Source organism: Rhinoderma darwinii, chromosome 4, assembly GCF_050947455.1.
Source record: "Rhinoderma darwinii isolate aRhiDar2 chromosome 4, aRhiDar2.hap1, whole genome shotgun sequence".
In the NCBI taxonomy this organism is placed as follows: domain Eukaryota; kingdom Metazoa; phylum Chordata; class Amphibia; order Anura; family Rhinodermatidae; genus Rhinoderma; species Rhinoderma darwinii.
Genome location: NC_134690.1, coordinates 256,112,853 through 256,139,604, shown reverse-complemented (window position 1 = coordinate 256,139,604; position 26,752 = coordinate 256,112,853). Strand labels below are relative to the sequence as shown.

The window sequence follows — 26,752 nt, the reverse complement described above, 5'->3', positions numbered from 1 at the left end:
CTTCCCAGGCACACCTTACAGCCTGTTCTAGGGTTGCCGCAAGAGAGCCACCATTGGTGACAGAATTGTGTCCTGCTGCTAAGCAATGGCTGAAACAGGATTTCCTGCTGGTAAAGGAGGGTATAGGAAGGCCAGGTATTTTAGTACTAGAGAAAGAAAGACGGAAATCTTGCGGCCCTGTCTGAGAGAGTGAGCCTTATTAGTGGCCAAATAGTGATTTCGGGCGGCTAGCAAAGTGGTTATAATATACTTTTTATTGGGGACTAGTGTTGCAAGGGATGCTAGTGTAGTGTGCTGTTTAGGGAGTGCATATAATGTATTCTTATAGGGGTGAAGGACAAACTAAAAGGGAGGTAATTTATAAAGTTGGGATTATTTTAGTGGAAGGGGTTTAATGTGCTGCTTTTGGGAGGCTAGTGTTGCAGAAGTTTAATATGCTGTTTATGGGAAATTATCTTTGCTGGGGAGGTAATTTGCTATTTGGGGGGATTATCCTCATTAGTGGCTTTTAATGTTTTGGTTTGGGGCTGTTCATTCTGCCTTTGGCCACTTTACCATGACTGTATTTTGGTTAGTATTTTGCATCAGTATTTGGAAGAGAAAACCAGAAGTGGTACAAATCTTTCTATTATACATATTCTCTATCCAGGGGCGTAACTAGGAAAGACTGGGCCCCATAGCAAACTTTTGACTGGGGCCCCCCCCCTATAGATAGCACCATACACAGCCCCCTGTAGATAACGTCTTACAGCCCCAATCCCCCTGTAGGTAACGCCATACAGCCCCCCTGTAGATAACACCATACAGCCCCCCTGTAGATAATGCCATACAGCCCCCCTGTAGATAATGCCATACAGACCCCCCTGTAGATAACGCCATACAGAGTCCCCCCTGTAGATAACGCCATACAGCCCCCCTGTAGATAACGCCATACAGACCCCCCTGTAGATGACGCCTTAGAGACCCCACTGTAGATAACGCCATACAGAGTCCCCCCTGTAGATAATGCCATACAGACCCCCCTGTAGATAACACCATACAGACCCCCTGTAGATAACGCCATACAGACACCCCTTGTAGATAATGCCATACAGACCCCCCCTGTAGATAGCGCCACACAGACCCCCCTGTAGATAACGGCATACAGACACCCCCTGTAGATAACACCATACAGAACCCCCCCCGTAGATAACGCCATACAGACCCCCCTGTAGATAATGCCATATAGCCCCCTCCAAAAAAAAACGGCCTATAGTTTGTCCTACAAAAGAGATGTATCCCCTATCCACAGGATAGGGGATACATGTGTGATCGCTGGCAGTAATAAGGAGAACGGCGGACCAAAAGTCCCCCCAAGTTCTCCATGACTAACCTCAGACTTCCGGAGTCTGCGCCGTTCAATAAAAATGAAAGGTGCGCTGGTCACGCATGCGCACAAGCGCGACCAGTGCACAATTAATTTCTATGGAGCTGCAGACAGACCCCGGAAGTCCGACTTTCGGTCCCCCGTTCTCCTTAACGCTGGGCGTCCCAGCGATCACACATGCATCCCCTATCCTGTGGTTAGGGATGCATGTCTTTTGTAGGAACAACCCCTTGAGTGGCGTCGCGCTGTAGCAGCCATAGTGGCTGCTAGCGGAGCCTCCGGCCATGGGGGGGCCCGTGCCGGCAGGTGGCACGGGCCCCCTCATGCAGCGGGCCCAGTAGCAACCGCTACGGCTGATATAGCGGTAGTTACACCACTGTCTCTATCTATGAGCCACTCCTGGTTTTTGCTTACAAATACTGATTCTAAATACTGGCCAAAATACGCCCATGTGACAGAGAGCTTTGACTGCGTCTGATCAGTATTTTGTTATTAATTTATTTATTAATTTGTCCGCTATGCAATGTGGTGATACTCTGCAGATGCCTGTGTGGTTTATAACCTGTATATGATCACTGTATTCAGTCTCAGTACTATTAATATTATTTACAGTATGGTGGCAATTTTGGTATTCCTGTAGTGATTTTTATTCAGCAAAAGTATGGAGGTGTTATCCATATAGTATTATTTAGTCATGGTATGGTGGTGTTATCCATATAGTATTATTCAGTCATGGTATGGTGGTATTATCCAGTTACGGTATGGTGATGTTATTTAATTCCAGTATAGTGGTATTATTTAGTCACAGGATAGGGATATTATTCAGTAACGGTTTGGTGGTGTTATCCAGTCACTGTATGGTGGTATTATTCACTCACTGCATGGTGGTAATATTTAGTAATTTTATGGTGGTGTTATTTAGTAATGGTATGGTGGTATTATTTATTCACTTTATGTTGGTAATATTTAATCACTGTATTTATTATTATTTTTGGCTAGGGCTAATCTATGTATATGATTTCCAGATTCCAGTACATCATAGTTTACTATTATATATCCATTCTCTACCTCTGTTCAGCCCTCTTAGTAAACATAATTTAACAACTTCTTCTATATACTGACAGCTCATGTGACTTTATATTCATTGCTGAGTAACAAATAATACTGACTAATTCAGATGCAGAGAAATCCCATAGACTTTTTTTTATGGTCTGTGTGATCCACCAGAGTACCAGAGGATCTTCCAGTGGCCTCAGGCTCTGACACTGTAATGAGCCCCAACGGTCCAGCAAAAGACAGCGCCATTTGGAGTCAATCATTTGCCACTATGGTCCATTTCTTATGACATGATTCTTAAATAACCTTTTATACCTTATTGTTGATATCACCACGATGTGCAATGATTATAACAATGTCTATGATGCAATTTAAAGGGGACGTACACATGTTCTGCATAACTTAAGGGTGGGCCTCGGAATGTTTTTTGTTTTGTTTTTCTGGTGGACCCAAGGAATCCTACTCTGACACTGGACTCATTCGCTCCTAACATAATTTCCTGAAAAACTGTTTAACTGAATACTACAAAAGTAAGAAATGTAATTTAACTGAATATTCCAAAATATATTGTAAATTAACATTACAATCCATAAATTGTGACAAATGCTCTTTTAAGCCCAGATTCAACTTCACCTTCTTGTTGGTAATCCTATATAGTCAGCTTCTCCATAGCTTGAAAAGTCTGCTTAAAGAGGCTCTGTCACCAGATTTTGCAACCCCTATCTGCTATTGCAGCAGATAGGCGCTGCAATGTAGATTACAGTAACGTTTTTATTTTAAAAAAACGAGCATTTTTGGCCAAGTTATGACCATTTTTGTAGTTATGCAAATGAGGCTTGCAAAAGTCCAAGTGGGTGTGTTTAAAAGTAAAAGTCCAAGTGGGTGTGTATTATGTGCGTACATCGGGGCGTTTTTACTACTTTTACTAGCTGGGCGCTCTGATGAGAAGTAACATCCTCTTCTCTTCAGAACGCCCAGCTTGTGACAGTGCAGATCTGTGACGTCACTCACAGGTCCTGCATCGTGACGGCCACATCGGCACCAGAGGCTACAGTTGATTCTGCAGCAGCAACAGCGTTTGCAGGTAAGTCGATCTTACCTGCAAACGCTGATGCTGCTGCAGAATCAACTGTAGCCTCTGCTGCCGATGTGGCCGTCACGATGCAGGACCTGTGAGTGACGTCACAGATCTGCACTGTCAGAAGCTGGGCGTTCTGAAGAGAAGAGGATGTTACTTCTCTTCACAGCGCCCAGCTAGTAAAAGTATTAAAAACGCCCCGATGTACGCACCTAATACACGCCCACTTGGACTTTTACTTTTAAACACACCCACTTGGACTTTTGCAAGCCTCATTTGCATAATTACAAAAATGGTCATAACTTGGCCAAAAATGCTCGTTTTTTAAAAATAAAAACGTTACTGTAATCTACATTGCAGCGCCTATCTGCTGCAATAGCAGATAGGGGTTGCAAAATCTGGTGACAGAGCCTCTTTAAGGATAATGATAGATCGCAATGAAGTGCACAGCAATTTTAGATAAGACTTTGTAAGGTTTAATGTCTATAAACTCACTAAACTCTTGTATGTGTCTTGTATTCAAATGTGAAATTCTTCTTGCCTAAGATTACATGTTCTTTAAAAGATGCGTATTTGAATCATTCTGTTTATTCTGTTAAGATATTCAGTACTAATTTTCTACCACTCTTTCCTAAAAGTTTCTTAATTTTTTTTTGTTATAGCTCACTGAACCTTTTTCACATTTCTACCTAATTTGCAGCTGAATATTAACAACTTCAAATTTTTATTTTGAAGGGAACCTGTCAGCAGATTCATTCTGCCCTTACCATGGGGCAGCATGAAATTCTAATAGGCTGTCTCATTACAAATAACTATATTTCACTAATTGAGGGAGCCTATCTGTATTTCATAGGGTAGTATGAATCTGTTGACAAGTTCCCTTTAATTAAAAATTAGTAACTAGTCTGTATTGAGTGTTATAAAGATGTGCAAAGATATGTTTATTACAAGCAAAATATTAAGTGATTCACTTTAAATGTTCAGTAAGCTACAGAAATAGATTTAATGTATAACTTTTTAATGATAGCTTAAAAAGTCTTTCCAAACTTTTAAGAAAAATGGATATTCCAGTCACCCAATTATGCTGAGCAATAGGGCATGGGCGAAGTGCAGATAATAACTAAGGTTCTAAAACACGTTGTCAGCTGTGAAAAACTGATCCTTCCTGTACCCTAATTTGGACATAACTATAAATATTAATCATTAGACAAGTTATTATAGAATTTTAAATAAATCAAATTAAAAGTTAGTTACTTTTCCATGGAATGAAAACTTGTCTAGACAATGATAAATTTAAAATATTTTTTCTTTGTGCCATAAATTATGTTTATTTTTTAGATACCACAACGGGCATATTTTGGTTAGTATTTAACATCAGTGTTTGTATCCAGGCCCATATCTGCCAGTAGGTAATGGGGGTGCAGTGCCTAGGGCGTCCAGTAGAGAGGAAGGTGGCTGCAGGAACGATTTAAAAATAAAAAAATTAGCTGTGACCTGACTGACCGGCAGTCAAGTCACTCACATGGGAGGGGTAGTGGAGTGCCGGGGTAGAGCATCTATCTGCGCTCTGCCCAGGGATTCCGGTGCTGTGGCAGGTCCTGGCGTCCGGATATTCCCATGCGCTGAAGTCCCCAGGCAGAGCATCAGCTAGTACTCTGCCCGGGGACTCCAGCACTGCTCCTCACATCTCTATATGGACAGTGATGTCGGGAGGTCCCTGAGGTATACGTTAAATGTACACCTGTAATATGGATGCCATACAGTGGCATCTGTTACCCATTGGCTCCTATGTATGCCTAATTCCCATTTGCGTAGGAGGCTCTGTTAGATTCTGGAGAAAATACCGGAAACAATAGCGCAGCATTTCCCCATTACCAGGGGTACTGTGAAGAGCCGTGTATGATCCAGTACCCGACCATCTGTGGACAGGTCATCTATTATAATTATAATAATAATAATAATAATAATAATAATAAAAATCTTTATTTTTATAGTGCCAACATATTCCGCAGCACTTTACAATTCAGAGGAAGCATGTACAGACAATATCAGACATTACATACTGACAAAATGAATTTACAATTCAAACAAGAGGAGAGAGGACTCTGCTCGCAAGAGCTTACAATCTATGAGGAAATAGTAAGAGATACAAGAGGAGTGAGAACCCTGCTCACAAGAGCTTACAATCTATGAGGAAATAGTAAGAGATACAAGAGGAGTGAGGACCCTGCTCACAAGAGCTTACAATCTATGAGGAAATAGTAAGAGATACAAGAGGAGTGAGGACCCTGCTCACAAGAGCTTACAATCTATGAGGAAATAGTAAGAGATACAAGAGGAGTGAGGACCCTGCTCACAAGAGCTTACAATCTATGAGGAAATAGTAAGAGATACAAGAGGAGTGAGAACCCTGCTCACAAGAGCTTACAATCTATGAGGAAATAGTAAGAGATACAAGAGGAGTGAGGACCCTGCTCACAAGAGCTTACAATCTATGAGGAAATAGTAAGAGATACAAGAGGAGTGAGGACCCTGCTCACAAGAGCTTACAATCTATGAGGAAATAGTAAGAAATACAAGAGGAGTGAGGACCCTGCTCACAAGAGCTTACAATCTATGAGGAAATAGGCAGAGATACAAGAGGAGTGAGGTCCCTTCCCACAAGATCTTATAATCTATGAGGAAATTGTATGAGATACAAGAGGAGTGAGGACCCTGCTCACAAGAGCTTACAATCTATGAGGAAATAGTAAGAGATACAAGAGGAGTGAGGGCCCTGCTCACAAGAGCTTACAATCTATGAGGAAATAGTAAGAGATACAAGAGGAGTGAGGACCCTGCTCACAAGAGTTTACAATCTGAGGAAATAGTAAGAGATAGAAGAGGAGTGAGGACCCTGCTCACAAGAGCTTACAATCTATGAGGAAATAGGAGGAGATACAAGAGGAGTGAGGTCCCTTCCCACAAGATCTTATAATCTATGAGGAAATTGTATGAGATACAAGAGGAGTGAGGACCCTGCTCACAAGAGCTTACAATCTATGAGGAAATAGTAAGAGATACAAGAGGAGTGTGGACTCTGCTCACAAGAGCTTACAATCTATGAGGAGATACAAGAGGAGTGAGGACCCTGCTCACAAGAGCTTACAATCTATGAAGAAATAGTAAGATACAAGAGGAGTGAGGACCCTGCTCACAAGAGCTTACAATCTATGAGGAAATAGTAAGAGATACAAGAGGAGTGAGGACCCTGCTCACAAGAGCTTACAATCTATGAGGAAATAGTAAGATACAAGAGGAGTGAGGACCCTGCTCACAAGAGCTTACAATCTATGAGGAAATAGTAAGAGATACAAGAGGAGTGAGGACCCTGCTCACAAGAGCTTACAATCTATGAGGAAATAGTAAGAGATACAAGAGGAGTGAGGACCCTGCTCACAAGAGTTTACAATCTATGAGGAGATACTAGAGGAGTGAGGACCCTGCTCAGAAGAGCTTACAATCTATGAGGAAATTGTAAGAGATACAAGAGGAGTGAGGACACTGCTCACAAGAGCTTACAATCTATGAGGAAATAGTAAGAGATACAAGAGGAGTGAGGACCCTGCTCACAAGAGCTTACAATCTATGAGGAAATAGTAAGAGATACAAGAGGAGTGAGGACCCTGCTCACAAGAGCTTACAATCTATGAGGAAATAGTAAGAGATACAAGAGGAGTGAGGACCCTGCTCACAAGAGCTTACAATCTATGAGGAAATAGTAAGAGATACAAGAGGAGTGAGGACCCTGCTCACAAGAGCTTACAATCTATGAGGAGATACTAGAGGAGTGAGGACCCTGCTCACAAGAGCTTACAATCTATGAGGAAATTGTAAGAGATACAAGAGGAGTGAGGACACTGCTCACAAGAGCTTACAATCTATGAGGAAATAGTAAGAGATACAAGAGGAGTGAGGACCCTGCTCACAAGAGCTTACAATCTATGAGGAAATAGTAAGAGATACAAGAGGAGTGAGGACCCTGCTCACAAGAGCTTACAATCTATGAGGAAATAGTAAGAAATACAAGAGGAGTGAGGACCCTGCTCACAAGAGCTTACAATCTATGAGGAAATAGTAAGAGATACAAGAGGAGTGAGGACCCTGCTCACAAGAGCTTACAATCTATGAGGAAATAGTAAGAGATACAAGAGGAGTGAGGACCCTGCTCACAAGAGCTTACAATCTATGAGGAAATAGTAAGAGATACAAGAGGAGTGAGGACCCTGCTCACAAGAGCTTACAATCTATGAGGAGATACTAGAGGAGTGAGGACCCTGCTCACAAGAGCTTACAATCTATGAGGAAATTGTAAGAGATTCAAGAGGAGTGAGGACCCTGCTCACAAGAGCTTACAATCTATGAGGAAATAGTAAGAGATACAAGAGGAGTGAGGACCCTGCTCACAAGAGCTTACAATCTATGAGGAAATAGTAAGAGATACAAGAGGAGTGAGGACCCTGCTCACAAGAGCTTACAATCTATGAGGAAATAGTAAGAAATACAAGAGGAGTGAGGACCCTGCTCACAAGAGCTTACAATCTATGAGGAAATAGTAAGAGATACAAGAGGAGTGAGGACCCAGCTCACAAGAGCTTACAATCTATGAGGAAATAGTAAGAGATACAAGAGGAGTGAGGACCCTGCTCACAAGAGCTTACAATCTATGAGGAAATAGTAAGAGATACAAGAGGAGTGAGGACCCTGCTCACAAGAGCTTACAATCTATGAGGAAATAGTAAGAGATACAAGAGGAGTGAGGACCCTGCTCACAAGAGCTTACAATCTATGAGGAAATAGTAAGAGATACAAGAGGAGTGAGGACCCTGCTCACAAGAGCTTACAATCTATGAGGAAATAGTAAGAGATACAAGAGGAGTGAGGACCCTGCCCACAAGAGCTTACAATCTATGAGTAGATACAAGAGGAGTGGGAACCCTGCTCACAAGATCTTACAATCTATGAGGAAATAGGGGAGACACAAAATGTAAAAAGGTGCTTGTACAGTGGTCCAGCCATCTTTTATACATATGGAGTCAAGTTCTAATGACTAATGTAAAATGGGGGCCAGGAAAAGGAATCAGATTAGGGAATGTTAAAGGAGTTTTCCCATCAGGGACATTTATGACATGTCCACAGAATATGTCATAAATGTCAGATAGATGTGGGTCCCTCTGAGACCCACACCAATCTCTAGAACGGGGCCCCCTGAACCCCGTTCTACATTTTTCTGCTCCCGCAGCCGCCCGGCCACTTCCTGACTATACGGTCAGGAGTCACGAAAACACCTTTTCCATAAGTAGTGAATAGCAGTTACGGAAGCAGCGTAGCATTGGAGCTACGCTGTTTCTGTAACTACCATTCAGTTCTATGTTACTTAAGAAAACAGGGTAGCTTAGCGAGCTACACTGATTTATTCTTTATGGTCGGAAATCTCCTGCTTCAGCCACAACACAGAACAGCAAAAAGGGGTTTAGGGGGCCTCGTTCTAGAGATAGGTGCGGAGGTGGGACCCGCTTCAATCTGACATTTATGACATATCCTGTGGTTATCCTCAAAAAAAGCATCCTATGGTTATGTCATAAATGTCTGTGGTGGAAAAAAAAACCTTTAAAGGCTTGTCTAAAAAGATGTGTTTTAGGACACATTTAAAACTGTGGGTATTGGGAATTAATCTGATTGTCTGGGGTAGCGCATTCCAGAGAACTAGTGCAGCACGAGAACAATCATGGAGACGGGAGTTGGAGGTTGAGATTATGGAGGATTTTAATCTAAGTTCGTTGGCAGAACGTAGAGCACGGGTATGGTAGTAAACAGAGATGAGGGAGGAGATGTAAGAAGGTGCAGCACTGTGGAGAGATTTGTGGATGAGAGTAATAAGTTTGAATTTAATTCTGAAGGAAATGGGCAACCAGTGCAGTGACTGGCACCCAGTAGAGGCATTGGTGTAGCGGTTGGTCAGAAGTTGTTTTTGAGGTGAAAGTGACAGTAGTGTGAAAGTGATTGAATGTGTGAAGTAAAGGAAAGATTCAAGTAAAAAATAATCCAAATCCAATCTGTGCTGCCTAGGAGTTATGGTAGTGCCCCACACTGAGATGGAGACATCAGGTTTAGGTGGATTAGTAGATGGTGGGAACACCAGGAGCTCAGTTTTAGAAAGATTCCGTTTTTGATAGAGAGAGGACATGATGTTAGAGACAGTGGACAGACAATCACTGGTGTTTTGTATTAGAGCAGGGGTGATGTCATGGGAAGAGGCATATAATTGGGTGTCATCAGCGTAGAGATGGTACTGGAAGCCAAACCTACTAGTGGTTTGTCCAATAGGGGCTGTGTGGAGGGAAAAGAGTAGTGGACCCTGGACTGATCCCTGAGGAACCCCGATAGCAAGGGGAAGAGAAGAAGAAGTAGAACCAGCAAATTACACACTAAATGAGGGGTAAGAGAGATAGTAAGAAAATCAAGAGAGAGCAGTGTCCTTAAGGCCCATAGAGTAGAACATGTTAAAGGGGTTTTCCCCACGAGAGACCTTTATGACATATCCACAGGATATGTCATAAATGTCAGATAGATCCGGGTCCCACCACTGGGACTTGCACCTATCTCCTGAACAGGGCCCCCAAAACCCCATTCAGCCGCTGTGTGTTGCGGCTGAATGAGGTGAATTCCGACCATGAAAAAGGTTATATGGTCGTGAGTTACGTAAAAAGCGTAACTCGCTGAGCTACGCTGTTTCCGTAACTCCAATAGTAGTGAATGGCAGTTGCAGAAGCAGCGTAGCATGCGAGCTACGCTGTTTTCGTAACTACCATTAAGTTCTATGAGTTCATGGTGGTCTACAGTGTCAATGGCTGCAGAGAGATCCATAACAATCAGTAGGGAGTATTTGCTTTTTGATTTAGTTTGAGACTTTAGTAAGGGCAGTTTCTGTGGAGTGTAAAGTATGGAAACCAGATTGTAAGGGGTCAAGAATAGAGTTAGCATGGAGATAACATATAAGGCGAGACTAGACAAAGCGTTCCAGGAGTTTAGAGATGAATGGGATGTTAAAGACCGGTTGGTAGTTAGCAGCAATGGACGGGTCAAGCTTTGGGTTTTTTCAGTAATGGGGTTATAACAGCATGTTTAAAGGAGGAGGGGAAGATTCCAGAAGAAAGAGAGAGGTTAAATATTTGAGTCAGGTGAATAGTGACAGCTGGGAAGAGGGACTGGACGAGGTGTGATATAATAGGATCACTAGGGCAGGTAGTAGGAAGGGAAGAAGATAGGAGCCTAAAAACGTCTTCTTCTGTTATTAGGTCAAATGCTGAAAGTGAAGAGGGAGTGCGGGAGGGAAGGGGATTCGTGTCACTAGGGGACTGGGAGATAATATCATGCCGGATGATGTCAATTTTAACTTTAAAATAAGTGGCCAGGTCTTCCACACTGAGATCTGTGATTTATGTCTGCACTTAAGGACTAAGGAGGGAATGAAATGTATCAAGGAGTCATCTTGGATTATTAGATAGTGTGCAGGTGAGAGAGTTGAAATAGACTTGTTTGGCACGGTGAAGGGCAGAGTTGAAAGTTTTGAGCATAAATTTATAATGGAGGACAAATGTTTTCTCCACAGACGTTCTACACATCTCGGGCACCTCTGAAGAAAGTGGGTTTGGGTTGTGTGCCAGGGATGTCGTCTGTCTCGGGTGGTTTGAAGTGTAGGGGGGCTGCTTCATTCAAAGCATTTTTGAGAGTGTTATTGTAATGTTTGCCGGCCAGATTGGGACAGGAGAGGGAACAAATAGGGGACAATGTGGACTGTAGACAGTCTATGAGTTGCTGAGTGTTTATAGCATTTATATTTCTGAATGTCTGATAGGTAGGCATGTCCTGAGAAGGCAGGGAAATCTTTGATAGAAAAGGAGTGGAGGCTGTAGTCAGAGAGCGGGAGAGGAGAGTTAATAAAGTCAGATACTGAGCAGAGTCGGAAGAAGGACAGGTCAAGTGAATGCCCGTCTTCATGTGTAGGAGAGTTAGTAAGTTGTGACAGACCTAGGGACGAGGTTAAAGATATAAACTGGGAGGCAGATGGGGAGACTGGGTTATTAATGGGGAGGTTAAAGTCACCCATGATGATAGTGGGTGTTTTAGAGGATGAGAATTGTGAAACCAGACAGCAAAATGATCAAGGAATTGGTAGGGTGAGCCCGGGGCGGTAGACAACAGCCACTCGAAGGGAGAATGGGGGAAAGAGTTTGAGGGTGTAGACTTCAAAGGAGGGAAATGTGAGTGAGGGTACCGGGGAAGTGACCTTAAAAGTGCAGCGTGGAGAATGTAGTATGCCCTCTCCTCCACCCTGCCTGTTCGCAGGTCTGGGGGCATGAGAGAAGTGGAGACCACCATCAGATTGAGCAGCAGGGGTAGTAGTGTCAGAAAGGTGTGGCATGTTTCTGTAGGAGCTAGGAGCTGGAGAGAGTTACAAAGTAATAAGCTCAGAATATAGATGAGTTAGTTGCACACGGACCGAGAATTCCAGAGAGCACAGTTAAAAGAGACAGCTGAAGACAAACAACGAATGTTAAGAACTTGATTGGCAGGGTTTCTATGTGTGGCAGGTAAGAGGTTGAGCTTAGCAGAAGAAAAGGGAGGACAAGGGTTGGAAGAGATGTCCCCTTCAGCTAATAGCAGGAGAATGGAGAGAGTCTGCAAATGGTTCAGTGATTTGTAAGAGTGACTTTTGTGTTGAATAGTGGAATGAGATGGTTTAATGTGATTGAGTAAAGTGAATAGTGCATGGAAGCTGTACATGTGCGAGGAAAGGAGAGAGGGACTGATGTGGATAGAATTTAGCAAAGGCCTGAATGGACGGTAGGATTGTAAGCAAACAACAGCTACAATAATGAGTGAGACAGTGAACATGGTTTATTTTTTTGTTTTGAGGAAAACAGCTAAAATGTGGAATCTAATAATAATAAGGTATGCAAGTTTGTTAAATAAAACCCACATAAGGCTGTGTTCACATCACCGTTCGTTTCCGCTCAGGGGTTATGTCGGAGGTTTCCGTCGGGTTAACCCCTCAGCGGAAAGTCAAATGGAAACCTTAGCTTCCGTTTCCCTCACCATTGAACTCAATGATGACGGAAACCTAGCTAATAGTTTCCGTTTGTCACCATTGTGACAGGGTTCCATCGTTTTGACGGAATCAATAGCGCAGTCGACTGCGCTATTGGTTCCATCAAAACGAACGATAGCTGGTCTGGAGGGATCAAACAAACTAGCTGGTCTGCAGGGATAATAAAATTTTATGAGAATCAAATAGTTTGACAAATGTTTCAGAGATAACATTAGACTATAAAGGAAGACAGGAAAGCAGAGTTATATACCATAAAACAAAAATTGCAGTGTTGGAAATGAAAGATTCAGCAGATAGATAGTTAATGGCAGGATTGGAATTGATTATATACCAGTATGAAAAACCGTGCCGTGCCCGGACAACCCCTTTAATGTTTGAGACAAGCATACCTTATTAGGCTGCCAACAATCAAAACAAGCAATCAAGAACTCTAAAAATATTAGATATTCCTTAACCCTTACCAAACATATGAGAAAAGTTGATAGTGAGAAAATAATTTTATGGCTTTTGATAAACCAAATAATGCTACCAAAAAAGCACTAAAATCCCTATTTATCCCTATTTTTTGTTTTGATGTATGATTTTTAACCTTGAATTCAATCATACAGTCAAAGCAAATGTTAAAAGTTAGCATCTCTTACTTATATATATATATATATATATATATATATATATATATATATATATATATATATATATATATATATGTCAATGGGTGGTGTATATTAGTCAGCAAGTGAACAGTCAAATCCTGAAGTTAATGTGTTGGAAGCTGAAAAAATGGGCAAGCGTCAGAATCCAAGCACCCTTGACAAGGGACCAATTGTGATGGTTGGATTACAGGGTCAGACCATCTCCAAAATGGCAGGTCTTGTTGGATGTATCCAGTATTCAGTGGTGAGTACCACTAAAAGTGGTCAGAAGGAAGACATCTGGTGAATCAGCAACCATATCATAGTCGCCCAAGGCTCATTGACGCAAGCCCATCTGATCCAATCCCACAGAAGAGCGTAGCACAGATTGCTGAAAAAGTTAATGCTGGCTCAAATAGAAAGATGTCAGAACACACAGTGCATCACAGGTTGCGGCGTATAGGGTCGCGTAGCCCACAGACCAGTCAAAGTACCCATGCTGACCCCTGTGCACCAGCGAAAACACCTACATGGGTCAGATCTCACCCATGGAGCAATGGAAGAACATAACCTGGTCTGATCAATCATGTTTTCTTTTACATCATCTGGCTGGCTGGTTTCATACATGGGAAAGAGATGGCACTAGGATGCACTATGGGAAGAAGGCAGGGAGGCAGTGTGATGCTGTGGGTAATATTTTGCTAGGAAATGTTGGTTCTGGCGTTCATGTGGATGTTACTTTAACACATACCACCTACCTAAACATTGTTGCAGAACAAGTACACCAGATCATGGTAACGATATTCCCTAATGCCAGTGGCGTCTTCGGCAGAATAATGCAACCCGCCACACTGTAAAAATTGTTCAGGAATGGTTTAAAGAACATGACAAAGAGTTCAAGGTGTTGACTTTGCCTCCAATGTTCCCAGATCTTAATCCAATCGGATGGGATGTGCTGGAGAAACAAGTCCAATCTATGTAGGCCCCACCTTGCTGCTTACAGGACTTAAAGGATCTGCTGCTAACGTCTTGGTGCCAGATTCCACAGGACTCTTGTGGAGTCCATGACTCAATAAGTCAAAGCTGTTTAAGTGACATGACTGGGACCTACACAATATTACTCAGGCAGTTTTAATGTTATAGATAGATAGATAGATAGATAGATAGATAGATAGATAGATAGATAGATAGATAGATAGATAGATAGATAGATAGATAGATAGATAGATAGATAGATAGATAGATAGATAGCAGTGCTTTTTATTCACTTTTATTGACTATCTAGTATCTACACAAAACCTACTATGAACCTAAATAAATCCACCGATATCTACATAGTTATATTTATATGATTAAATGTCCCAAACATTTTTTTAACATCATGTAATAAGATTATAATTTACTAAGTCTCCTTTTTTTAGCATGCTGATATTAAGGAAACGTAAATAACAGGTAAATGTGTGTGACACGCTGGATGAATCTTGTTTATTAGGGGTAAGGGGTGGGGGGGGGCACGAGGTGTGTGCTATAATGCCACGTTTATTTAGTAATGTTAAAATAAACAAAAAAAGTGTTTTAATACAAATAAATAAATGAATATCAGTCAGGTCATAGAAAGTACCTTATAAAAGTTGTCTTCTAAAACAATTCTCTGAAGGTATAGCTTATTTGAATCACCAAGGAGATTATATGAGGAGCTATGTGGCATTAGAATCACAAGCTCACTTAATCTATGGGGTAATGCTTATTATAGTAAATTTATACATTCTCTTGCTGAGCGTTAAATTATTAAATTAAAGTTCGGCAGGAGAATGAATTTACCATAATAAGGATTATGACGTCCATATGCCCTAATGGGGTGTTTGGACATGGCCTCATGACACAACCTTTATAATGAGGAAGTTGGAAGTGATGATTACTGTCTCATTTATTTCCCCAGCTCACTGGCTCATTGCAAACTAGCATCGAATTGTGATAAGTACAACATCATATCTATGTACAGTATGTTGCTCTTTTTTAATGTAAACTTGCACAGTGTAAGCAAACACAAGCCACGTTCTAGTTGTTGGAATATTGCAACAGCTGCAGTTTAATGCTGGAGGACTATTTCTGAATTGACAGTAGATGGCACTGTGGTAACTATTAGTTTTAATCCATGTGTATTTCCTCTATCCTATATGTACTCTATGGTGATGATGTGCATTGTTATCAATTGCATTCTCTATCTTGATGTTGTTGCTGATAATGGTTGCTGTTTGTCCCAAGTAAAAAAACTGTTTTAGGCCCTGTTCACACTGAGGTTTTTTAGCGCTGATTTTGACACAAAAACTGCATCAGAATCAGCGGCAAAAAAATGGCTGAAATCACCCCCCCCCCCCCCCTATTGATTTCTATGGAAGGCAGAGGCGTTTTTTTTCCCCTGGCAGCTTTTAGCCTTTTGAGGGAAAAAAATTGCATTTTCTTTCTTGCCACGTTTTCCTCTTCTGACCTGCAATGCTTGTTTCTGAGTGTTTTTTGCATTAGCTTCAATGGTTGCGGTTAAAAAACGCTGTGCAAAATACCGGAGGCAGGTCAAAATCTGCATCAAAATTTCTGAAGAAATTCTAAGGCAGATTTGATCAGGCCTGCAAAAAAACTCCTAATACCTTTAAGTAATAAAACATCTAATAACTGTAAGGGTATGTTCACACGGCAGCGTCCGTAACGGGCGAAATTACGGGGCTGTTTTAAGGAGAAAACAGCCCCGTCATTTCAGCCGTAACAGCATGTGCAGGCGCTTGAACGCCGCGTCCATTACGGACGTAACTGGAGCTGGTTTTCCATGGAGTCCATGGAAAACGGCTCCATATACGTCTGAAGAAGTGACAGGACACTTCTTTGGCACGGGCGTCTATTTACGCGCCGTCTTTTGACAGCGACGCGTAAATATACGCCTCGTGTGAACAGACAAACGTCAGCCCATTGCTTTCAATGGGCAGATGTTTGTCAGCGCTTTCAAGCCGTATTTTCGGACGTAATTCCAGGCGTAAAACGCCCGAATTACGTCCGTAAATAGGCCTTGTGAACATACCCTCATTCTTGCAAGAGCAAACACTAACAAAAATAGTTTTCCTTTAGTATTTATATCTTCCACTTGTGCATCAGTTCAATGCCACACTTTTATTACACTTTTATTACACTAAATATTCCTACATAGCCATTGCTATACACTTCAGATCATGACCCCATGTTCTACACTATCTCTTTCTCTGAAATCTTTTCCCCTCTTGAACTTTATTCAGTGCTATGAAATATTGACCTTTGTATTGGATCTTCCATGTCTTTTCCCGGGCATCACTCATTAGAGAAATTGTTGTTAGGCGGGCGCTGATCAAGGATGTCACAATTATTTTAATGGATTTGAGAGCTGTCAGACTTCAGAATTCAATATATTTTATGTCTATGCTACACAGTAGTAATGATTTATGAGGTTCATCATAAATAGTATTATTCCTTATGCAGCAGGTTTTTTCTTGAAATAATACACAATATTTTATTTTAATTTGTAATCTTCTGCACATTAGTTTTAATGGAAAATTGTATTTGAGATTTTATATATAGGTTTTTGAAGAACAGACTTACAAAATAAGAATAAACTTTATAAATTGGATGTATAGCATGATGAGACCAAATGATGTAAGAAATTATACCTTGCAATATGTTTAGTAGTCAAGTAGTAAAGTACAACGTTGGATCAAACAGACTGGTTAAATTTATGGGAGTAGCAATACATACAACCATGGCAAATTAAATTGTATTCATATAACCAAATAGACAATTGTTTGGAGTATTTATAAAATGTCCATATGAAATGGTCACCACCCAGGAAAACAAAATAGAAGTACCATGCGCAAAATAGGGTTGGAGCAAACTAGGAATAACTATAAGGAGAAAACAATTAGGCTACGTATAAGTGTATCAAACTTTTAATATGGCTACTGTGTGATATCTGCCCAATGTTTAAAGTAGGCACTAATTTTAATACATTTACCTCCTCTACACTCACAAGCTGCTCTCTCTACTTTTATCAACAGGAAGTTATACACGTGCATCCAACTGATCACATGTAACTTCCTGTGTTAGAGATTGGCACTGTGTGGCAGGTGTATGCAGTACCATGCCTGCGGGGAAAAACTTTATATTCAGGACTGTAAGGGCACGGCCAAAGGTGGCGGAGTTTTTCTGCTGTAAATGTTGGTGCAGTTTTGGGGCAATTACGCATCGAATCTGCACCAACATTTGCATACTTGACAGGTAATTCAGACGTTGCAGAAAAGACAGCGGACTTGCCACAGATTTCAGTTTTTGCATTGCAAAGGCTGAAATACGCAGTGAAATTCCGCTTCTTCTCCGCAACAGACAATGCATGCTGTGGAGGGAAAATTCCGAATTGCAGCCTATGGTCCGCAGCGGAGTTTTCCGCAACGTCTGAACTAACTTGCCTAAAAATGTATTGAAACAAATGTAAAAAACGGCCGCTGAAGAATTCCACTGCGGACTGTCCGCAGCGGAATTCCGCAGCAATTCCGCCACGTCTGGCCATGCCCTAAAGCTGAATCAGGAATTCTTGGAGGTCTGTATAATATTATTTAGCATGATATGATGTGACATGACATATATGATTTCATGTGCTATGGCATAATATAAAGTTATATAATAATTTATAGTATAAAATTTTATCATTTTATAGAAAATATACTGAAACACAATATAATATAATGCAATATAAAACAGTTTAATGAATACATTTTTATCTATTTCAAAAATGTTTTTGCTTTAAAAGTCTAATTTATTGTGATTTTAATTTTTGGCATATTTGACTGATTAAGGTTAATTTTGTTTCTTTAATTAAAAAAATGCAATAATTCTATCCTGTACTTGAGATCCTTAAATATTATTATAAAGGTTATTAACTGCTGTGACATTGGTGCCTTACTGATGTCATAATCTCTTATGATAATTTACAGTGCGGCTAATTAACAATTTTTTCAGCATCTAAAATCAACACTGTGCCAATAGATTCTCAAGTCCATGAACGTCTCTGAACCATAAAGCATTATTTGAAATGAAAATGAAGTTCTCTTCACCTTTAATGTTCTCCAACCTTTAATATCCTATTCTAATGATTAATAAAGTATAATGCAATTGTGGGGGATTTGGAGTTTAGTTTGAATCATTTATGTAATAAGATTGCTAATGCATCTGGATTACATCTGGTTTTTAGTACAAATAAAGATTGTATAAATGTATCCCAATGATAAAACAGCAATTGAGTAATAAAGTAACTAAGCAACTCAATAAAATGTTAATCACTTTGATCGAATGACTAGTTAATATGGAATGATGACAATATGGAGTCTGAGGAATATCTTTATGAAAATTAATGAACAGACATGATTCAGAATATTGAGGTCACATTGTCTGCTCGACATAAAGATAACACATTTCCCATACAAAAACGTGCTTGTCTTGAATACATAGATGCTGTTAACTTGCTTCCTGACTCATAACTCATATTACAAATATTAACTCCACAAGCTGTTATTTGCTAGTGTTAGTAAACTTATTACTGATTTGATAATGTAGGTAGAGAAAATCCATGGCACTCACCATCCAGTCAGGTTATTTGTATATTATTCAGGCAAAAACAAATTAGGGCAGCATGGATGTCTACGGCGGTTTCGCGTGTAACCACACTTCGTCAATGCCTTGGCGTTATCACAGACTACACCTCGTTATATACACATAAGAAAACTTTAATACAACGTACAAAAGGTATAAAAATTATTTAAAAAAACAATTAAATCGTTGCGTGTGGTCTGTACTAGGCACAGCAAATTTAAAATTTTGCATTCAAAACATCATTACAATGACTGGATACTATGCTTGAAACAAACATATACATATTGTATATGTATAAGACCGAGCGGTCCTAAAGTCCACCGCTAGTCCTTCACTTTCTAAATAGAGTAACACATCCTGAGAGTCTGAAACAGACTATCACAGGACATGTACTATTAATGTTACGGTCTATAATTACCCTGTATGGTGACATATCACATGTAATATATTACTACGTCTCTATAGTGCTATATATATTTAGATTAGAAATTAACTCAAATCATTGCAGTCATTCAGGCCCAATGGATCAAGAGCCTCTGCTCGCAATATCAATTCTGCTTCTGCCTGGAGTCGCTTATTATGTTTGTTCCCTCCAGAGGAACTTTGTCTGATTCTTTTAAGGCCCGCAAAAGACATTGTTTTAGGATTACCATCATGATAAGTCAGAATATGTTCAATGAGATGTGGAGAACCTTCTCTCGTGACAATCGATCTTATGTGTTCCCCAAATCTCTTATATATGGGGCGAATAGTCTTCCCGATGTAGAAAGGGCCGCAGCAACACATAACGACATATATCATAAGTTTGGATCTACAAGTTATAATACTGTTTACAGGCACCATCAATTCCCCTAATCTTAGGTACCTTGAACGTATAATCTGGTTACAAAACGTACAATATCCACACCTATAATTCCCTCTGGAGATAACTTCACTGAGCCATGTTGTCTTGGGAGGATTTTGTGTGAAGCCCCCTTTCACAAGAATGTATCTCAAATTTGTGCACCTTCTAAATGAGATAATAGGTTGTCTTGCCGCGACTTCAGAAAGAAGAGGATCATTTTCAATCATATACCAATTTTTCCTAATTGCCAAGCTTAGAATGTTTCCTGTAGGGCCATGACAGAATGAGAAGATAAATCTTTTGTTATGCCTGCGGTCGCTTACCACCAGCATGTCCCACTTACCGGCAGCCGTGACCGCAGTACTTTGTCTTCATGCCGGCGTCTCCCTCCTCAGAGACGCCGACACACGCAGTACACGCTTCCGACTCCAGTAGGATGCGCACGCGCACTCACTCCCGGGCCTAAACGCCCTCACACACACACCTGTCTAAAGTTTCTCAACCAAACACGTGACACCCTGGATTTTAAAAAGGGCTCTGTCCTTTCTCTCCTTCCCTGAGCGTTGTTTGTATTCCTGTGTTCGTCTATGCAAATGGTCCCTTAGTTGTATCCTTCTCACAGAGTTCCCGAATCCTGCTTCCCATATCCTGTATCCTGTTGCTGTGTTTGTTCCTGAGCCTAAGCCTATTATTGGAGTCGTGTGTGTCTCATCTGCCACGTCTGGTGTCATCTGCCACGTCTACAGTTGCCTGCTACGCCAAGCATTATCTGTGATAAGTGTTGTCTTTACCACGTGTCTGCTATGCCGAGTATCTGCCTGATCATCTACCCAGGTACTCATATCCGTGAGACTGTTAATGACTGTTCTTTGTCCAGCTGCTTCTCCACTACGGCGGAGTGGCCTAGTGTGTCCACATACTCTACAGCCATGACATCTTTTATCTCTTTTACTATTTTTGCTCCTGTTTTTAATTTTAATATCCTGTTTAAACCCAATTGGAACGAGTGACACAATAGACATGTTCAGTTTAGAAATTTGTGGGTGGCGATCCATCCACTTGTTCCCCAACCTTGCCTGCTGGTTCACCATTGGAGATCTTTTCACTACATGTATTGAGGGATGTTTGGGCCCTGATTTTCACAAAGTCTGACTCCAATTTATCCCAAGGTGGTTCAAAAGCCCTTAAATGGCTAAGTAACCACAAAGATATTGTGGTTAAACCAGCAGACAAGGGAGGGAACATGATTTTACTGATGAAAGATTATTATGTTTCAGAATCTATGCGTCAGTTGAATGAGGAGGGTGTGTATGAGACATTGTCTAAAGATCCTACACTGACATATCAAAATTAACTGAAATCTGTACTAAGACAGGGGTAGTTAATGGCATCATTACCGATAAATTTGCTGGGAAGCGATTTTTTTAATTCCCCAAGAAACCGACTAGTACTTCCTGCCCATGGCCGGCATTAGGGGGGCAAACTGGGCAATTGCCCAGGGCCCTCATCCCTAAAGGAGCCCCCTCCTTTAGCATTGCTGTGTAGCTGCCCGTCCGTGAATGCAAGTGGGCGGGTAGCTGAAAATCAGTAACAGTCAGGTAGCCTCTACCAAAGAATCAGCATGCAGGAGCGCCGCCGTATCGCCGATATTATTATTGCTAATATCGGTGTAGGTTCTGACGTCACGCGATCACATGTCTCTGCGCTCACGTGACCGCTTTAATACTTTTTCCAGAGCGTGCAGAGAGCAAGTGGATGGCAGGGGATATGCTGTGAATGGTTAGTCTTGGGTATAAGTTAGAGGGGGATCTGCTTGGAGTTTGTGTTCGGGAGGGGGTCTTCTCGAGGGTCTGGTCTGTTTTGAGGAGGGGGGTTCTATGTTGGGCGGTCTGCTCTGGGGTTTGTGTTGGGTGGAGCAGGCCTGGTCTGACTCGGAGAGGGATCTGCTCGAGAGTCTGGTCTGTGTTGTGGAGGGGGGCCTGTGGAGTCTGCTCTGGGGTCTGTGTTGGGGAGGGGGGAGTCTGCTCCGGGGTTCGGGTTGGGAAGGGGGGGATCTGGTCTGAGATGAAGAGGAGTCTGCTCCAGGGACGTTGTTGGGGAGGGGGGTCTGCTCTGGGGTCTGTTGGGGAGGAGGGTTTGTGTTGTGTGGGTCTGCTCTGGGGTTTGTGTTTTGGGGTCTGCTCTGGTGTCTGTGTTGGGGAGGGGGGGTCTGGTATGTGTTGGAGAGGGGGAGGTATGGTCTGTGTTGGGGAGGGGGTGTCTGCTCTGGGGTTGCTCTGCTCTTGGACTCCAGCACTGCTCCTGGCGTCACTATCCATATATGGGCAGTGATGTCAGGAGTTTCCCAGGAAAGGAAAGTATAATAATTGCTTTTTTTTTGTGTGTTTTTTTTTTTACAGGTTTGGTTGTTGGACTATGTCGAATTCAAAAACGACTTCGATTATGGCGTTGTCTTTATTTTTATTAAAATGGTTAACGAGGGTTGTGTGAAGAGGGTTTTATTTCAATAAAATATTTTGTGTGTGTGTTTTTTTAAGTATATTACTACTGTCTTAGTAATGGCCGCTGTCTGATTGACAGTGTCCATTATGAAGGCGGGGCTTAATGTTAGCTGGTGAAAAGGCTAGCACTAACCCCTATTAATAACCCAATACCCACCACCAACAGGGGTGCCGGGAAGAGCCGGTATGATCCAGTGCCCAACCCTCTGTAGTGATGGTCAGGTAGTGGGGTGGCTGCAGACTGGTATTATTAGGCTAGGAAAGGCCAAAAACAGTGGCCTTTCCAAACCGGGTAATGCTAGCCTGCAAGAGCCGTCCCCCACAGACCTTAGCAACATTCCTGTGGCACCTGCCCACACAGAAACCTGCAACGGACTCCCCAGCAACCCGACATTCTCGCACCGCAACAACAATTCCCGCACACTACCCAACAAATCACGGAAACTATTGTCCTCCCCCTGACCCACACTGCCAGCAACAGATTGCCTAACTACCCCCCCCCCCCGGGACACCCCAACCAGCCCTAAAAGACCTAAAAATAGCGGGAATAGAGTAAGGAAATGAGTAAGACTCTCCGGGCTGCACAGGAGCTGTGATCCCACCAGCCAGGGGAACAGGATCATTCAGTTGACCTCCCTGGAACCTCATCATCACCAGGATCTTCCTCCACCTGTGTTCCGCATCCAAAAGCCAAACCTGGAGGGCTGCTCCCACCGCCCTCTGCCCAAGCTGGAAAAATGGCTGTTGACGAAGCTCTCCCAGGCCTTCGTCCATCCACCGATGAGCCAGCAGGGCGTGCCCACCGCCGTTGCCCCGCACGACCACTGACTGTGGCCCTCGGGAGATCCTGGCGGTTTCCTCACTGGAATGGGCATCATGCCGAGTGGAGCATCACCAGGTCGGCCTGCCACAGATCTGGGCTAAAATGTCGTACTGGGGCCTGAGGGCATCCTCCGCCTCACGGGGACCGGACCCCTGACACCGCTGGGTCCGGCTGGGAAACGGGATTCCTGCCAGACCGGATCCTACGCCCAGGATGAGAGGGCACAATGCCCCGGCCTCCATGGTCCCTAGAGGGGCTCGCAACACTGCTCCGGGCCCTGGGAGACGCATCAGGGCTTAGTCTAGCTGGCGGCCTGGCCCTTCTGGACCGCCGTGGATTCCCCATCTGGAGATGGCGGTCCTGTGATCCCCCAGCTGCCTCCCCCTCCCTGGCCTGCGTGTCCTGTGCTTCCTTTGCTAAGGGCGCGGCCTGGGGGACAAGGGGCTATAGTTCGGGAGTCCGGGGTGGCGGTGTCTGTTCAGACGGATAAGGATGGAGAGGTTGATCGGGTGCGGTTAGACGATAAGGCAGATGATATATTTTTCTCCAATTCAAGGTTCTGTTTTTTGCACCCGAGTGCAGTGCAATCTAGGAGTTTAGATAGCAACTACATCTTTTCCATAATTTCGTATTCTAGATTTGCAAGATACTGGCTGTTCAAGGATTTATATATTGCTTTAAGAAATGCTGTTGAATACAGGAGCTTGCTTCTCTGATATAATATGCTGTCTATGCTGTGACCATTGGCATATTTGAAGATAAACAAGATGTTAAGCTGCATAAACTTAAGTACATAAATTATCTTTCCAAGCATTAACCTTTTTTTTTTTCATGAAGAAGACAAGAGAACCATTAAGTAAATGTCATGGCCCCTTATAAATATTCACAGATAACCATAGGCAAGATAAACCTCAGGCTATACCTAACATTGGAATAGTTGTGTCTCCTGATATTTCATCCACATACAAGAAGTATAAGTACGTGTAGCTATTAAAGAGTACCTATTGTTACAAAATATCGCAATCACTCATTAGGCAGCTGTAGATGTATATTACATGTAGTGCAGGCAGAAATTGGGTTTATAAATTGTGTTTTTGGATTTTCCATTCCTCTGTATGCCTTTGGAAAATGCATTTTTATATGTCAGTTTGTCTGTTGAGGGGGTGAGCACTTCCTAATGGGATGCTAGTGATGTACTGAGAACTCTGAGCCAATTAGATGTCCCCCCCACTTCTGTTCCCCCTCCCATCTCGTAGGCTGTAATCCCACAGATAGAGAGAAGAAGCATCTCCTTACTCCCATCCTCACTGTCTTCTATTTACAGTATTAGGCCTCATGCACAAGGCCGTGCCCGAAATCACGGCCTGGGATTGCGGGCACGACCGGCCGCAGGTCGCAGCCCACATTATTGGGCCATTCTCCCATACAAAGTATGGGAGCATGGCCCGTAAAATACGAAAAATAGGACATACCCCATGCCCTATAATTCCCGACACAGTTCTACGGCACGGACACCTATCTATAGCGATACAGAAAGGTGTCCATGGCCAATAGAACTGAATGGGTCCGTAATTGCGGACCATATTACAGTCCGCAATTACAGAGTTTTTTTTACTATATGGATTTGCTGTTGAATACAGGAGCTTGCTTCTCTGATATAATATGCTGTCTATGCTGTGACCATTGGCATATTTGAAGATAAACAAGATGTTAAGCTGCATAAACTTAAGTACATAAATTATCTTTCCAAGCATTAACCTTTTTTTTTTTCATGAAGAAGACAAGAGAACCATTAAGTAAATGTCATGGCCCCTTATAAATATTCACAGATAACCATAGGCAAGATAAACCTCAGGCTATACCTAACATTGGAATAGTTGTGTCTCCTGATATCTCATCCACATACAAGAAGTATAAGTACGTGTAGCTATTAAAGAGTACCTATTGTTACAAAATATCGCAATCACTCATTAGGCAGCTGTAGATGTATATTACATGTAGTGCAGGCAGAAATTGGGTTTATAAATTGTGTTTTTGGATTTTCCATTCCTCTGTATGCCTTTGGAAAATGCATTTTTATATGTCAGTTTGTCTGTTGAGGGGGTGAGCACTTCCTAATGAGATGCTAGTGATGTACTGAGAACTCTGAGCCAATTAGATGTCCCCCCCACTTCTGTTCCCCCTCCCATCTCGTAGGCTGTAATCCCACAGATAGAGAGAAGAAGCATCTCCTTACTCCCATCCTCACTGTCTTCTATTTACAGTATTAGGCCTCATGCACAAGGCCGTGCCCGAAATCACGGCCTGGGATTGCGGGCACGACCGGCCGCAGGTCGCAGCCCACATTTTTGGGCCATTCTCCCATACAAAGTATGGGAGCATGGCCCGTAAAATACGAAAAATAGGACATACCCCATGCCCTATAATTCCCGACACAGTTCTACGGCACGGACACCTATCTATAGCGATACATAAAGGTGTCCATGGCCAATAGAACTGAATGGGTCCGTAATTGCGCACCATATTACAGTCCGCAATTACAGAGTTTTTTTTACTATATGGATTTGCTGTTGAATACAGGAGCTTGCTTCTCTGATATAATATGCTGTCTATGCTGTGACCATTGGCATATTTGAAGATAAACAAGATGTTAAGCTGCATAAACTTAAGTACATAAATTATCTTTCCAAGCATTAACCTTTTTTTTTTTCATGAAGAAGACAAGAGAACCATTAAGTAAATGTCATGGCCCCTTATAAATATTCACAGATAACCATAGGCAAGATAAACCTCAGGCTATACCTAACATTGGAATAGTTGTGTCTCCTGATATTTCATCCACATACAAGAAGTATAAGTACGTGTAGCTATTAAAGAGTACCTATTGTTACAAAATATCGCAATCACTCATTAGGCAGCTGTAGATGTATATTACATGTAGTGCAGGCAGAAATTGGGTTTATAAATTGTGTTTTTGGATTTTCCATTCCTCTGTATGCCTTTGGAAAATGCATTTTTATATGTCAGTTTGTCTGTTGAGGGGGTGAGCACTTCCTAATGGGATGCTAGTGATGTACTGAGAACTCTGAGCCAATTAGATGTCCCCCCCACTTCTGTTCCCCCTCCCATCTCGTAGGCTGTAATCCCACAGATAGAGAGAAGAAGCATCTCCTTACTCCCATCCTCACTGTCTTCTATTTACAGTATTAGGCCTCATGCACAAGGCCGTGCCCGAAATCACGGCCTGGGATTGCGGGCACGACCGGCCGCAGGTCGCAGCCCACATTATTGGGCCATTCTCCCATACAAAGTATGGGAGCATGGCCCGTAAAATACGAAAAATAGGACATACCCCATGCCCTATAATTCCCGACACAGTTCTACGGCACGGACACCTATCTATAGCGATACAGAAAGGTGTCCATGGCCAATAGAACTGAATGGGTCCGTAATTGCGGACCATATTACAGTCCGCAATTACAGAGTTTTTTTTACTATATGGATTTGCTGTTGAATACAGGAGCTTGCTTCTCTGATATAATATGCTGTCTATGCTGTGACCATTGGCATATTTGAAGATAAACAAGATGTTAAGCTGCATAAACTTAAGTACATAAATTATCTTTCCAAGCATTAACCT

The 26,752-nt window shown here is 42.2% G+C and overlaps 1 protein-coding gene across 1 annotated transcript in view; it reads left to right on the top strand.

The window, feature by feature from the left end:
• The window catches only part of LOC142760519 (uncharacterized), a 77,657-nt gene extending 56,515 nt beyond the window's left edge, over positions 1–21,142 (top strand). The window contains exon 3 of the mRNA XM_075863718.1: positions 20,958–21,142. Coding sequence (XP_075719833.1) covers positions 20,958–21,142 — 185 coding nt within the window. The remainder of the gene's footprint in view (positions 1–20,957) is intronic.
• Positions 21,143–26,752: the final 5,610 nt, after the last annotated feature.